We start from the raw sequence: 13,780 nt of genomic DNA on the forward strand, positions 1-13,780 counted from the left end.
GTTTGTATTTGTTGTAATGTCCATGATTCGATTCCACATTCTTCTTTGGAGTAATTCTCCCTTCATTCTTTGGATCTGGGATGTGCTTTTGATAACATACTTTTTCTTCTTTTGGATTGCAGGAAAGTGCATCGGCATAGATTTTCACCTAAGTCACAGGACACGTCCTCCAAGGCCCCGTGTCCCGTATTTTACGTGTTGGACACGAAAACGACCCTAAAACGTGTCAAAAACGTTTTTCATCGTGTCCTGTAAAATGTAAAACGTATTCGCCGGTTTTCGTCGTGTCTTGCATCTAGAAAACGCGTATTCCGTTGATAGAAAATGTTGCCTGCATAAGTTGCAATTTTTTTTGAAAGAAACAAATAATTTTTGAGTGGGGCAGCTTAACGATCAAGTCTAGGCCCTGGTATTCATATGCTATTCATGGTAATGTTAAATTCTTAAAGTAAAAGTGACGTTCTCCTTAATCTTCATTTTCATCCTTTTACTTAAATTTTTAACATTACCATGAAATGACTCAGGATGTTTGAGAGTGGTTCCGGCCTCATTAGATTTCATATGGAGAAAGTAGAATTTTAGATTTCATTCAAAATGCAGTAGACTTATCAGTTTTTCAGGATTTCAGGATTGGGAGATTGTAATGTTTCCAAGTGACACCACCTGCCCGGGCTACCCCTGCCACCAGTAGAGGACATGGTCTAGTACCTGTAGCTCCTACTTCTAGTTCTTCAGCTTCTAGAGCATAGCGAACTCCACTGCCAACTCCACCAGCACCAGCATCTACATCTAGAGGGAAAGGGAAAGCTGTGGCATTTTCTCGCAAGAGGGGTAGAGGAAATCAATAGGATCAGACTTTAGTTATTTTCTTATGTGCTTGTAAGTTGTACATGAACAATGAACATTGAATATTCAAGAATCAAGACCAAGCATATCACATTCTAATTTCTAAATGGTAAATTTTGATTCTATTTATTTTTTTTAAGTGAACTATGAACTTTGAGAAGTAATTATATTTTAATTTGATTAGATAAGTTGCAACCTGCAATTTAATATGGATAAAAAACTATATTTCGGTGTATATATATATATATATATATAAAACGTGTCCCCGTGTCCTATTTCCAGGTCGCTGCGTTTCGTATTGAATACTCGTATTTCGTGTCCTCCGTGTCTCGTGTCCTCGTGTCATGTGACTTAGATTTTCACACTATTCTTAATGCTTGAGGATTCTCCTTTGAAACCTATTCCAGACTTGTCATGTTGAGGTTTTTGACTTTTTAGAATAGTCTCAAGTATTTGAGAGCTTTTACAGCCCTTTTTAATTTGCTCCAACTCCTTTCTCAAAGACACTATTTCGGCCTCACGTTCTTCACAAGTCTCTTCTTTTTCTTTTAGCTTTGCTTCCAAGAGATCTTCTCTCCTTCTTGTTTCCTCGTTTTCCACTTTGAGAGAGATGATTTTATTGCGTAGTTTCTCATTTTCTTCAATGGCACTTATTAATAGTTCATCTATATTTCCTTCCAGCCCTGAGTCATCATCATTTGCGAATGCCATAAATAATTTTTCTTGGCTTTCATCATGGTCACTTTCCTCATTTGATTTCTTTTTTATGACCATAAACTCATCCTCATTAGACTCATCTTGCTTAAAGAAGAAGTTCTTCTTATTGAATCCTTTCTTTTTGTGTGAAATTCTTTTAGAAGTTCCTTCATCATCACTATCATGTTTATGAGAACATTTTGCTGCATAATGACCTATTTTTCCACATTTAAAACAGATAAGAGGGTGCTTGCCTTTAAGCTTAGATCCTTTCTTCAGCTTTCGTTCAAATTGAGCCAATTCAGATTCCACATCGTACTCATCAATATAGTCATTCCTTTCTTTCCCCTTCTTTGACTTTGAGGCCTTGAATGTTGCATCTTTGGAGCTTGGGCCACCTTTCCTCATCTCATAGGCAGTGAAGATTCCATGGAGTTCATCCATTTTGAGGGTATCTAGATCCTTTGCTTCTTCTATGGCGCTTATTTTGGAGTCAAATCTGTCTGGGATCTTAATACCTTTTGAACAATGGTACTTTCTTCAATTTTTTCATCCAATCCTTTCAGGGAGTTGACCACTTCAGCTACTCAGAGGAGGTATGCTGCAATGTCTTATTCATCTTCCAACCTTAGATTTTCAAATTGTCTACTGTGAGTTTGAAGCTTTGCCTTCTTGACTTTTGAGTCTCCATCATATAAGCCAACTAGCTTCTCCCACGTTTCTTTGGCAGAGGTACAATGCATGACTTTTGTAAACTCGGAATCAGTGATTCCACTAATGATGGAGTTCAAGGCCTTTGCATTTGCGATGTAGGCTTTCCTCTCGTCTTGATCTGTTGGAAGAGTGGTAGTCATTTGGTATTCATTTTGAACAAAATGCCAGACTTCAAGTCCAAGGGACATTAAGTAGTAGGTCATTCTTTTTTTCCAGAAACCAAAGTTAGTGCCATCGAACAAAGGAGGTCTTCCTGATGCTTCGTGATTTCTCGTCATCGCTGTGGATCCTTCTTCAAGCTGTTAAGCTAGTATGAAGAAGCCTTCTCTAATACCAATTGTTGGAAATACTAGGGGGGGTGAATCAGTGTTCCTCTTTTTTGTTGTTCTTGTTGTTACCAAAAAATGAAGAAGCCTGCTCTGATACCAATTGTTGGAAATACTGGGGGGGTGAATCAGTATTCCTCTTTTTTGTTGTTCTTGTTGTTACCAAAAGCACATATATATATATATGAAACAAAGAAACAGACAACTAGAATTAATGCCTCTATTAACACAAAACAGTGCAATTAAATAAATACAATATAAGTATATATCTAGTTGTGATTAGTTGCCAAGCTCCAACTTGGACTTCAGTGAGGCTCCAACCTCCAGAGCACCAACTCTGTTTTGCAATGGTTCTACACTTCGGAGCACCTGCCATTTACGAATTTGTTGAGAGGGAATAAACTTGTAATGTAGATGACCATATCTTCTATGCCATAGTTCCATGGGATTGATTTCCATGTGAACTAGGGCTTGAGGAGATGGTGTTAATACGCTATATAAACTTCCTTCACAAATCCCAATGACTCTAGCTTTATCGATGCTTGAATCTTTACCCCAAGTCAAAACCTTTCCATCTACAAAAGCAACTCTATCACCTTTATCTTTTAAGCAAGAAATTGAAAGTAAATTCTTTTTAAAGCCTGGAACATATAGTATATTGTTGAGATGTAGCTTTGCTCCATTGTCCAACTTGAAAGAGGTTGATCCCAGTCCTTTAACAGCATAGCTTTTGTTGTCTCCCAATTCCACTACATTGGAAGATTGCTCTTTTGATAGAGTATGCAGATGTTTTCTATCTCCTGTCATGTACCTTGATGCTCCACTATCAATAATCCATGCATTGTCATCATTGAGTGAACCTGTGAGTGCAGCCAAAAACCCTTTGTCTTTGACCTTGTTGAATAAGTTGTAGATGATCCTTTTGATCCAGCATTCTGCAATGTTGAGTCCCATTTTCAAGTATCTTATAATAGATGGAGTAGCCATTTCTTTCAATCCAATTGATTGAACTCCAATTTTCCCTGACCTTACCTCTAATACCATGTTGAGAAATCGAGGCTAGTAGAATTGGGGTTATATTTCTCTTTCTTGATAATTACTTGAGAATTATATTAGCTTCTTTTATATCTTTTATTATATTATCTTTCATCTAGCAATTACCAAAATATATGTGTATGAAGATCACAAAACAAGAGACACAAGATGTAGGCACTTTGCCAGGGCAAAACCCCTATCTAGGGAAAACCCAGTCAAACTTCTTCCTTCAATAGTTAAGATGAGATAATCCGAGACTCTTCGACCTAAACACAGAGCTCCTCCAACGTAAGTCACCACGTTCGTGTTCGTGTTTGAGTTCGACAACTTCGAAATTCGAATAAAGTTTGGCACCTAAAATTTTGTCGATAAAGTTCGACATAAAATTTGACCTATAGAAATTTGAAAAAAAAAATCAATTTAAAGTCAAATTTCAAAGTCCATAATGCACATTCCAAACACATAGGGTTATTGCTCAAACTTTTAAATCATTTCCGCATAATTTTATAAACCATGAAAGCGAGTGCCAATAAAGAACCAACTTCCATACATAGTAAACAAGGTGAGAAATTCATCATAGACATTGGCACCCATATCAAATTCAACAAAACCATGGGCCATATCAGATTTCATATATTGAAAAGCAATCAAATAAAAAAGTATTCAAAGTATATAAACTCGAAAGTTTAAAGTAGCATGGCAGTTTTAGAAAATTGTCCATGCAAAAAGTAAACTAGAAGTCTAAAATAGGAACACAAGTTTTATTCTTGATGTTCCTATGGCCCACTTGTTATATCAAAAAGTTCTATATCATCAATAGCAGTAGGAGCTGTGAATCTGCTAGATGCCTCAGCATCAGATTCATCACTCAATTCCCTGTCAATGTCACTATCAACGTACAAATCAACTTCATGCCTTGATGCATTTGGAACAGGATCGATCCATGGAGTAGAGGAATTGGATGACTCTTTAGCCACATTTTTCAAAGCCAAATGCAAGTTACTACGAACATAAACAAGATCTTCTAATCTTCCGGATAACAATCTATTTCTTTTCTTGGAATGAATGTGGTCAAAGGAACTCCAGTTCCTTTCACATGCTGATGCACTTGATCCCTAGTTTAAGATATGAATTGCAAAATTTTGCAATTCTGGTGCCCCTGAACCATAAAATTCCCACCATACTGTTGGATCACTTATGCTCCTATCATACTTTGTTGATTGTGTTCTAAATAACCCTTCTTCTAACATGTATGCCCTCAACTGACATCTGACTAAACCTGCAATTACTGGATCTGGATTTAGCTTCTCAATAGCCTGGATAAGTCCATTCATGGCTTCTTCATCCCTATGTCTTGATAACCCAAACAATCTAGGGTCCAAAGAGCATGTTGCTGCATGTAATGGACTGTGCATCATCTTCCATCTTTGATCAATTAAATCCCATATCTCTTGGTAATCAACTTCCACATTATTAAAAACACTTGCAATAGCCTCTTTGCAACGATCAATGCTTTCATAAACAAAACCCATACAAGGTTTGTCACCATCAACCATCCGGAGGACATTAACAATTGGGCCACATATTTTTAAAACCTTGTTTGCATTTTCCCAAAAGCTATTATTGAGCACTATTTGTTCAACATTTCTCCCCTTAGTTTCTTTTGAAAGGGGAGATCTCTCCCACTCATTATTGCAGAAAACAGCTCTTAGGCTTGCTTTTTCCTCAACAACTCTTTTCAGAGTAATATAAAAAGTGACAAACCTTGTATCACAAGGCCTCAACAACTCTTTTGATTCATTCTTCCTATATATGCTCAAAGTGAGATGATGGTTGATGATGAAGTTTGCAATTGTTTTGGCTCTTCGGGCTGTCTCATTGACCTAAGGAAATTTGGCTAAATTATGCAACATTAAATCTAGGCAATGAGCTCCACAAAGGGTCCAATAAACGTGATTATACTTTTCCATAATCATATTCCCTGCACCAACGCAATTTGATGCATTATCTGTAATAACATGGACCACATTTTTCTCCCCAACCTCTTGAATTGCTTCATCCAAAATTCCAAAAATAAATTCTAATGTCTTCACTCGATCCATTTCATTAACTGCCTTCAATAAAAGTACCCCTTGAGGACTATAAACAAGCACATTGATCAATGGGCGATGACACAAATCTGACCAACCATCACTCAAAATTGTGCATCCTGTATGCTTCCAAGACTCTTTAATCTGAACCAACTTTTTTGTCACTTTGTCTCTTGTTTTCTTTACCAAAGCAGTCCTTAAAGCTTCAGATCTGGGAGGAACATAGCCCTTCCCAAAATCAATGGCCTTTTTAATTACATTCTTAAAATATGGACTCCTCGCCACATTAAAGGGAATTGCACATGCATAAAAGACTTCTGCAACAGCATCATCAACTCCTTGTCTCTCCACGGGTTTCCAGAATTGATTTAATGTTTTGGTTCCCCCTATTTTTACTTGAGTAGAACTTGATACACCAATGGTTGAGAATGAATTAATGGTGTTTGAGGAAGACATGGCAATCTCCCTCTCAATTCACCGCCTCTTATTTTCCCTTTTCTCCTATTCCATCTTGGAAGTGAAATAGTCTTTCTCCACTGCAGTTTTTTGTTCATCAGGGATCTCAGTGCAGCCCTCAACACCACCTCCACTTCCATTGCTAACACTGAGAAGGTGATCCACTGCTCTAGTTAAAGAGCCAGTGAATTGATGTCCACACAGCTAACACAAAAGATATTTCCCCTCTTTTTTGGCAAAATTCCATGCTACAGCAATTGATTTTGGGGATGCTATTGAAATTTGAAGTTTCTGATTGTTGAAGACTGAGGTGAAACCTGAAATATCTGCAGTTTTCTTTTTTAATTTACATTTTAATTAGTTTTATATTTTTTTTGCAGAATGAAACTATAATTTATAAAATAAATTTAAACAGTTTGGATCTCGCAGTCTGAAGCCTAAGAGTCCAAACACTATATTAAAAAAAAACTACTAAATTGTATATATTAACTTATTAAGTTTTAACCAATAAAAAAAATGTGCATTTTGACTTACCTGGACTGCTCACTGTGTCGAGGAAGAGGAAGAGGGACGAAAGCCTATTTAATGCCTCTGAGATTAGGTGGTTGTGAGGGTGTTGCGTCACGCTTGGGGCCTGTAGGCTGAGTCAGGAGTCTGCAGACTACGGGCTGCAACTTGCTGAGCTTGTGACATGGAGAACCAAGAAGCATTCAAGCAGCAGATTTGTTGTCACGCTGGGGGTTGTGGCTTGCTGTCACACTAAGCAGGAGTCTAGTTCCAAACTTCCACTACGACGAGCAAGAGACCAACCACTTGATCGACGTCGGACAAGCAAGAGATTGACTGTGAGGCTCAAGCGACCGGTCGAGCGGGAGATTGGATAGTGGAGTTGAAGACGCGAGAGACTGGAGACTGGAGTTGGGAGTCGAGACGCCGCGAGAGACTGGCGACGGTGTAGCGTAGTCGATGGGTATGCGCTATGTCGTGGCCCGTATGCTATTGTCTGTGATTTGTGAATCAAGACAAAAGGCAAGCTGCGGCAATACATAAACCAGTCGAGTGACTATTTTTTTTTAATTGTTAAACGGCTGCCAACGAAACCCTAAGTTACTTAACCCACATAAAAATTCAAACTTTTTAACCAAATAAAAGCGAACGTAAACGAATTTATAGGTGATTTTCAAGGCAATTTTTTTTCCGGCTTTCAAGTTCGGCATTCAAATTCGGCGTTCGGGTTCGACGTTCAGGTTTGACATTTTATTCGGAGAACACATTCGAACAAGTTCAATTTTTCTTGAGGTTCGGTGAATTTCGAATACCAAGTATTAAATTCACCGAACCCGGTGACTTAGCCTCCAACCACCAAGTCAGCGTCTCCTTCCAGCAACTTCGACCTAGATCTTCGACCCTGCAACAGGAGAACTTCCACCCAGCAAACCCAGAATTTCAACCTTCCAGCAGTAGAAACTTCAACCCAGCACTTTCAGAACTTCAACCCTTCCAGCAGTAAAACTTTGATCCAACAACTGGCCCTGTAACTTCGCATAAGAGAGAGAAAGAGATAGCCCAAAACCTTTGACTTGTATTTCGTCCTTCTTCACCTTGAACTTCGCACTTTTCTGCACTTCCTTGAGATAGATCAAACTACTTGAGTTGATGTCTCCAAATGAAATCAAACTGCTTGTATATATAGGCTTTGGGTGAGGTCAAATTGCCCAAATTAAAGCTGACTTGATCTTCTTGAGGCTGACTTGGTGTGAAGGTGTCAAATACTTAATTTGACTCAATAATAAAGCTTTTTACATGATTCAAAAGCCCAAGAAGGGTCTCTTTAAATGGACAATGACTCTAATGACTCAGAATAAATACTAGAAGTCCTCAATGGGGACTTTGACCTAAAGCATGATGACCCAAGCATGAAACCCATGCTTTAATAAGTTAATAATAACAATAAAAAATTATTTTTCATTCTTTGACTCGAATATAAATATGAAGACCAAACCTGGTTACATTCTTCAACATTGCCTACCATAGGAAGGCTGCCATGTGTCACATTTTACGACTTCCATGTGTCACTCATGTCTGCCAACTGCTAAAAGTAGAAATTCTTTAGATAACCCCTGATATTATACTCATCAGGCTTGATTTCTCGCGACGAATCTCAAGGTGTGATCAACATTGACATGCAAGAACCTGTCCCTCAAAATGCCTAGAATAATCTTTATCATGACCAAATTCTGTGCAACCTGTCTCTAGAATAGGAATAAGATCAATCAGACGACCTTGTGCCTGGAATATTGCAATGCAACCAGACCTTGACTCGTATACCAATGCCTAAAATCCATCACTGATCACCAGAGAGATAATGCAAGCTGGCCTTTAACCCTCTAGATTTCTAGGAAGTAGATCTAGGGGTTAACATGAGGCCAATAGTGAGAGCTCGACAGCTGAAGACACAAATTTGCACTTTTCCTTTCTAATCATTTTCAGGAGCAGATTTGTGATCCTTGAAGGGGTCAATTGTTTGATTCCATTGATTCTCATCACAATGATTTCAATGCGGAATGGAGTGTTTGTATTATGAAAATCAGCATGAAGAACCAAGATATCATGAGTTTATGGTACACGAGAAAGGACTTTGTGAAATGAAATAATGGCAAGACATACAAAATCAGACGTTAATATTTTCAGATGGCATTCATATCATGCAAAAGGAACATATAGAATCAGTAAAAATGTATATCTAGGTTACAGGCACATTCATGGACTTCCAATCCAGTAATCTTTCAGTGTATGACAGCAGATTTCAGCCATCCAAGCAAAGACAGTAAGCCTTATGGTGCAATCTGATTGTGTTCCCAAATCCTGATTAATGTGTGGAGATTTTCTTGAAGGCAAGAAAGGGGGGCAGTTTGTTTGCAGATTTATTTTGGAGAAACCAAAGATCTCATTGTTACTTGATGATGTGTATGAAAACTTTTATCATAGCGAAGAGAAAATGTCATAGGAGGCTGTCAATCAGTTGCAAGAAAAAGAGAAGAAGATCATCATATGCCAAAGCCACCTTTCTTAGTTTTCAATTCTTTTGAGTCAAGGCCAAATACTTTTAGGGAACCATGCTGCTTCAATTATAAAAGTTTTCATTCCATTTGACAAAGAATCGAAAGCAATTCTTTGAGGGCATCTTTTAAATTCTGAGCAAACTACACCAAAGGGATAAAATGGAGATCTGAATAGAATCCTAAATGATCTCTTTCAGCTATATGAGCTTCCAAAGATGTCAGACCAACATCTAAATCACTTAATTCCATATCAATTCATTTTTTTATTACACTTCATTGGGCAGTTCCTAGATGTTATCTGTTCTTATTACCATAACAATCTGAATCATATTGGTACTTGAACCCTCTGTTTTGGAATTGTTTCACAATCACTTCCTTTTGGGTTCCTGCATAGTTTTATATCTACATCTTTATGCCACTTTCGTTCAGACACTAGCTTTGTAGTACATTGTGGTCTAAATGATGTTTCAATTTCAAATACCAAAATCACATCTATCTCTACATTTCATGTGAACAAAGATACTCACCATGACTTTTATGTTGCTCCATCAGAGTATGAAAATCAGAACTATTGATAGCCCCTGTAATAAGAGAGAACACACACATTAATTCTTCTCTCAGCAAGAAGAAAGTCAAGTGCTATACAAAATTTAAAATTTTTACAGAAGTTCACGAAAGACCAGAGTAGGTCAGGACTCACAATTACAACCAAAAATAATAGCTAAACAAAGATAGAGGGGAGCTAAAGACACTTTTAAAAGATAGAAGAGATGTCTGCAAAGTTCAAGTTATGTACCATAATGTACAACAGGTTCTGCAAAAGGATCTTTCAAGAAGACAATAGCAGGGGCAGAATCCACTCCAAATCTGTTATCAAGGAAATTGCCAAAGAAAAATATAAAGCAGTGCACCACCGGGCTTCCTAAATAAAAACATCTATTCAAAACATTATAGGATGAACATATGAAATGGAAAATGTTCAAATCACTTGTTTCCAAGAGAGGCATTGCTATATTCTCTAATATGTCATGAATCTAAGATATGCTAGAGAATATTTTGAACACTTGCAAACATTTATGAGAATGATGTACTCTTAGTATAAATATTATGACAATAATTAGAGTTTCATATATGTATGAGCCAGCTCAATGTTGCACAAAGCAAGGACGAAGCGGCGACGTTTTTTGGAAACAAAACCTCAGAAAATTGATTTTTTCAAAAATCTGATCACACATAGTTCTACTTCTTGAGATAGTCTTCTTTCGATTAGACTTGTGAGGTTGTCACGATCTCCTGTCATGTGCCTTGCGGCACCACTATCTACTAGCCAAAATCATCGCTATCTACAATTGAACCTGTAACAGCAAAAAAATAAAAGAAATCTTCAATACCTGAATCTTCAGCCTTGGGTTTCTTTGGTAGTTCATCAATGTATGTTGTGGTGGCATGTTGCATTCTGTTTCTCTTTCTATCATTCGAAATTTCAAGAAAATCATGTCTATAATGTTGAGAAATCAATAGGGCAATAATTAGAATGATTTATCTTATAATTGATAACTGCTTCTGATGTATTTTTACTTTTTCTTGATTATTAGCTTCTTCACTTGTTATTATGTTGTTCCTATCATCAAACAGCTACCAAAAACATGAAGGTCAATAGTACAAAAGAACATAGGATGTAGGCTGCAAGTCAGCGCCAAAACCTCTCCTCTTGAGAGGAAAACCCACAAATCTCTTCTCTTCTTATAGATCCCTCAAATGACGAATTCCAAGACCTCTAGACCAATACCAATACCATTCCAAGACCAAACCAGACCTTCTTGATAATGTGCTTCTTCTATCCAAGCCAAGCCTAGTCAAATCTCTTCCAACCGCACATTTTTGACCCCCAGCTACAGAATTTTGGCCTCCACTGCAGGACTGAAATTTTCGGCCCCAACAACAGTTGTTGCTTCCACACGTATGAGAAAAATTAGGGCTTCCAAGGCTTCCTTGCTCCTTCGCTTGGGTTGCTTTTCCTTCTAGGGCTAGTAGATGACCTAAAAGTCCCTTCTTCGACCTTATTTCTGCAACTTCAGAACTTCGACCTTGTAGCTGCAAAACCCTAGCATTATCTTCGCATGTGTGTGAAAGAGAGAGGAAATTAACCCAAAAACCTGGTCTTTCTTCCTTCTATCTTTCTCCGCTTGCCTTTCTTCTACCTCTTCTTTGCTTGGATGATGAGGAATGAGTGTGTCCATAGGAGGTGGAGTTCTCCCCTATATATAGGTTCTAAGGAGGAGGACATGCCCTAATGAGATCAACTTCTTAGCTGCCAGGCCGACTTGGCCTTGGAGGGGTATTTTGACACTTTAAATACAAAAATAATTATTTTGACATGTTACAATATGCCCAATGGGGTCTTCTTCATATGGCAATGACTCTATTCACTTCTTGACTCTGACAACCCTAGAAGCAGTCAATGTGTGCTTGACCTCTAAATAAAATGACCTTGAGCATGAAACCCATGTTGCAAAAAATAGCAATAATAGTTTTCTTTCTTTTTACAATATACAACAATCAAGAGTACATTTTGATAAGCCATCTTATAAGCTATTATTTCAGCTTATCTCATTGCATCTCATCATACCAACCAACATTGTCACATAGCAACGCCTTGACTAACGGCTCTATCTCTCCACAAAATCAGAGCACAATGTTGGCGAGATAATAACTACTGATAGACACCATCATCATTGTCTCTCAAGGCACATACCCCACCCGGGTGTTCACAAGGTATGTCCTTTTAGGGAATTCATGTCATGGAATACCATGTCCTTAAAGAATTTCCTCTTCAACTACTCTTACCTATTGGCTGCCCTAATGTTGAAGTTTCTAAGTTTACTTAGTTAGAAACCCTCCATGCACTTTATCTGATTTATTCCTACCTACTTGTTATTTTCCTTAACAAGTTATTTACAATGTAAACATTGAAAAGGAACACTAGTGCATGCTCAACATATTACAAATAAGAAACTAAAAGAAACAGAAACAAACACACCATATGACACCATTATTTTTGGACTAATGTCCCCAAAAAAACCCAATGTGGGAAAACCGGTGCAACTATCTAAGGGTTTTCTTATTAAGCAATATCAAAGTAAAATCTGGGTGTCAAAACTAGCCTACCCAACAAAGAATTTCCTTGGCAGTAATACCTCTCAATTTCTGACAAATCTTCTGGCTGAAGTACCGGATAATCCTTCCGGCAGCTACTCAGCACAAATTTGCCCTAGAAACCCAGTGTTAGCCTATCTCTGCACTGCATCAGCCCCTCTTTGTCCCACGTTGGCCCTATGTCACCTCGGATGGGTCTGCATCAGCCCTAGGATGCCCTGCATCAACCCTCTGGCCCTCTGCGTCAAAAACGCTAGCCCCCGTGAGGCTCTACGCAGCTCTTGGATGCCTCTGCGTGGCCCTGCGTGAGCCCTGGTTGGCTCTGCGTCACTCTCCTTGGCTACTGCGCTGCTCTCCCGGCACTATCTTTGCCTCTCTGTACTCAAATGCCCCTCAGCTACATCTCCCGATCACTAATTCTATCTCTCTTAGCAAACCCCGCTCTAGAGAATAGAATGACTGATCACTCTGGTGTATTCTCAAAGTGACCCTCAAGCCTCCTCTTATACTTTTCCTGTTGACATATCAACGGTCGAGATTAAGTCCCTAATCAACAGCTAAGATTAGATCTGCCTTGATCCATCTAACACACATTCATATTAATACACATTAATATTTTATTTTCCCTAAGTTTAGACTTAAGGACTCCATTAAAAATATTAATTATTTTAATATCTCCTTATCTGTTCAGAATCTGCCCAAACCCTTTCTGGGTATTGGAGATCTCATGTGCTACAACCTCTCCACCAAATTTTGTGGCTAGAGCACATCCGATGCTACCCAAAATCAACACTCCCTCTTAGCGAGGATTGTGCTCTAGCAATACTCCTCACTGAGTATTACTCTAATCATCCGGCATCGGTACCTGTGTTAATGCTATGCCTTCCTGCCAATATCCTCTGCACTGTTGCATCCTGCATTGCTGCCCATGGTTCTGCCACTGCCACTGTTGCATCTTTATGACAGCCCCCTCTGCATCCGTGTTGTTGTTGGTCCTTTCTCCCAACACTGCATCTGCACTACACCTCCTCTCATCATATTGCATCGTGCTGCCAACTGCTGCACTACAACTCAGTTATTGAGAAGTAAGTAACTAATCTCTCAATCTGACCTCCCTATTGGGCTAGAGACACCCACTGATGTTGAAGCTCCCTCTGCCGCCGACAAGTGCTCCCTCCCTGACCTCTACGCAACTGCAACAACTCCCTGCATCTCGCACCGTTGCACACCTCTCTGTGCCATCCTGCACTGGTGCAACACTCCTGTGCCTCTCGCACTGCTGCAACCTACTAGCCTTGCGCTGTCTCGAGACTCCTGCACTGTAGCACTCTCTGTTGGTCCATCCGCATCCATCTCTACCCGACTCAGTCAGTCCTGCCACTCCTCTTCGGGGCTCCCG

At 38.9% G+C, this 13,780-nt stretch overlaps 1 protein-coding gene across 1 annotated transcript in view; it reads right to left on the bottom strand.

Moving 5' to 3' along the window:
• Positions 1-13,780, bottom strand: part of LOC149165109 (DNAJ heat shock N-terminal domain-containing protein) — a 424,936-nt gene that overhangs the window by 158,083 nt on the left and 253,073 nt on the right. Inside the window, exons 13-14 of the mRNA XM_089432244.1 lie at positions 10,022-10,092; positions 9,753-9,806 (exon numbers count right to left, since the gene is read on the bottom strand). Of these exons, the coding sequence (XP_089288370.1) occupies positions 9,753-9,806; positions 10,022-10,092 (125 nt within the window). The remainder of the gene's footprint in view (positions 1-9,752; positions 9,807-10,021; positions 10,093-13,780) is intronic.

Source organism: Pinus tabuliformis, chromosome 5_1 (assembly GCF_031772625.1).
Source record: "Pinus tabuliformis cultivar Carrire ecotype Pingquan chromosome 5_1, CPIR1, whole genome shotgun sequence".
NCBI lineage: Eukaryota > Viridiplantae > Streptophyta > Pinopsida > Pinales > Pinaceae > Pinus > Pinus tabuliformis.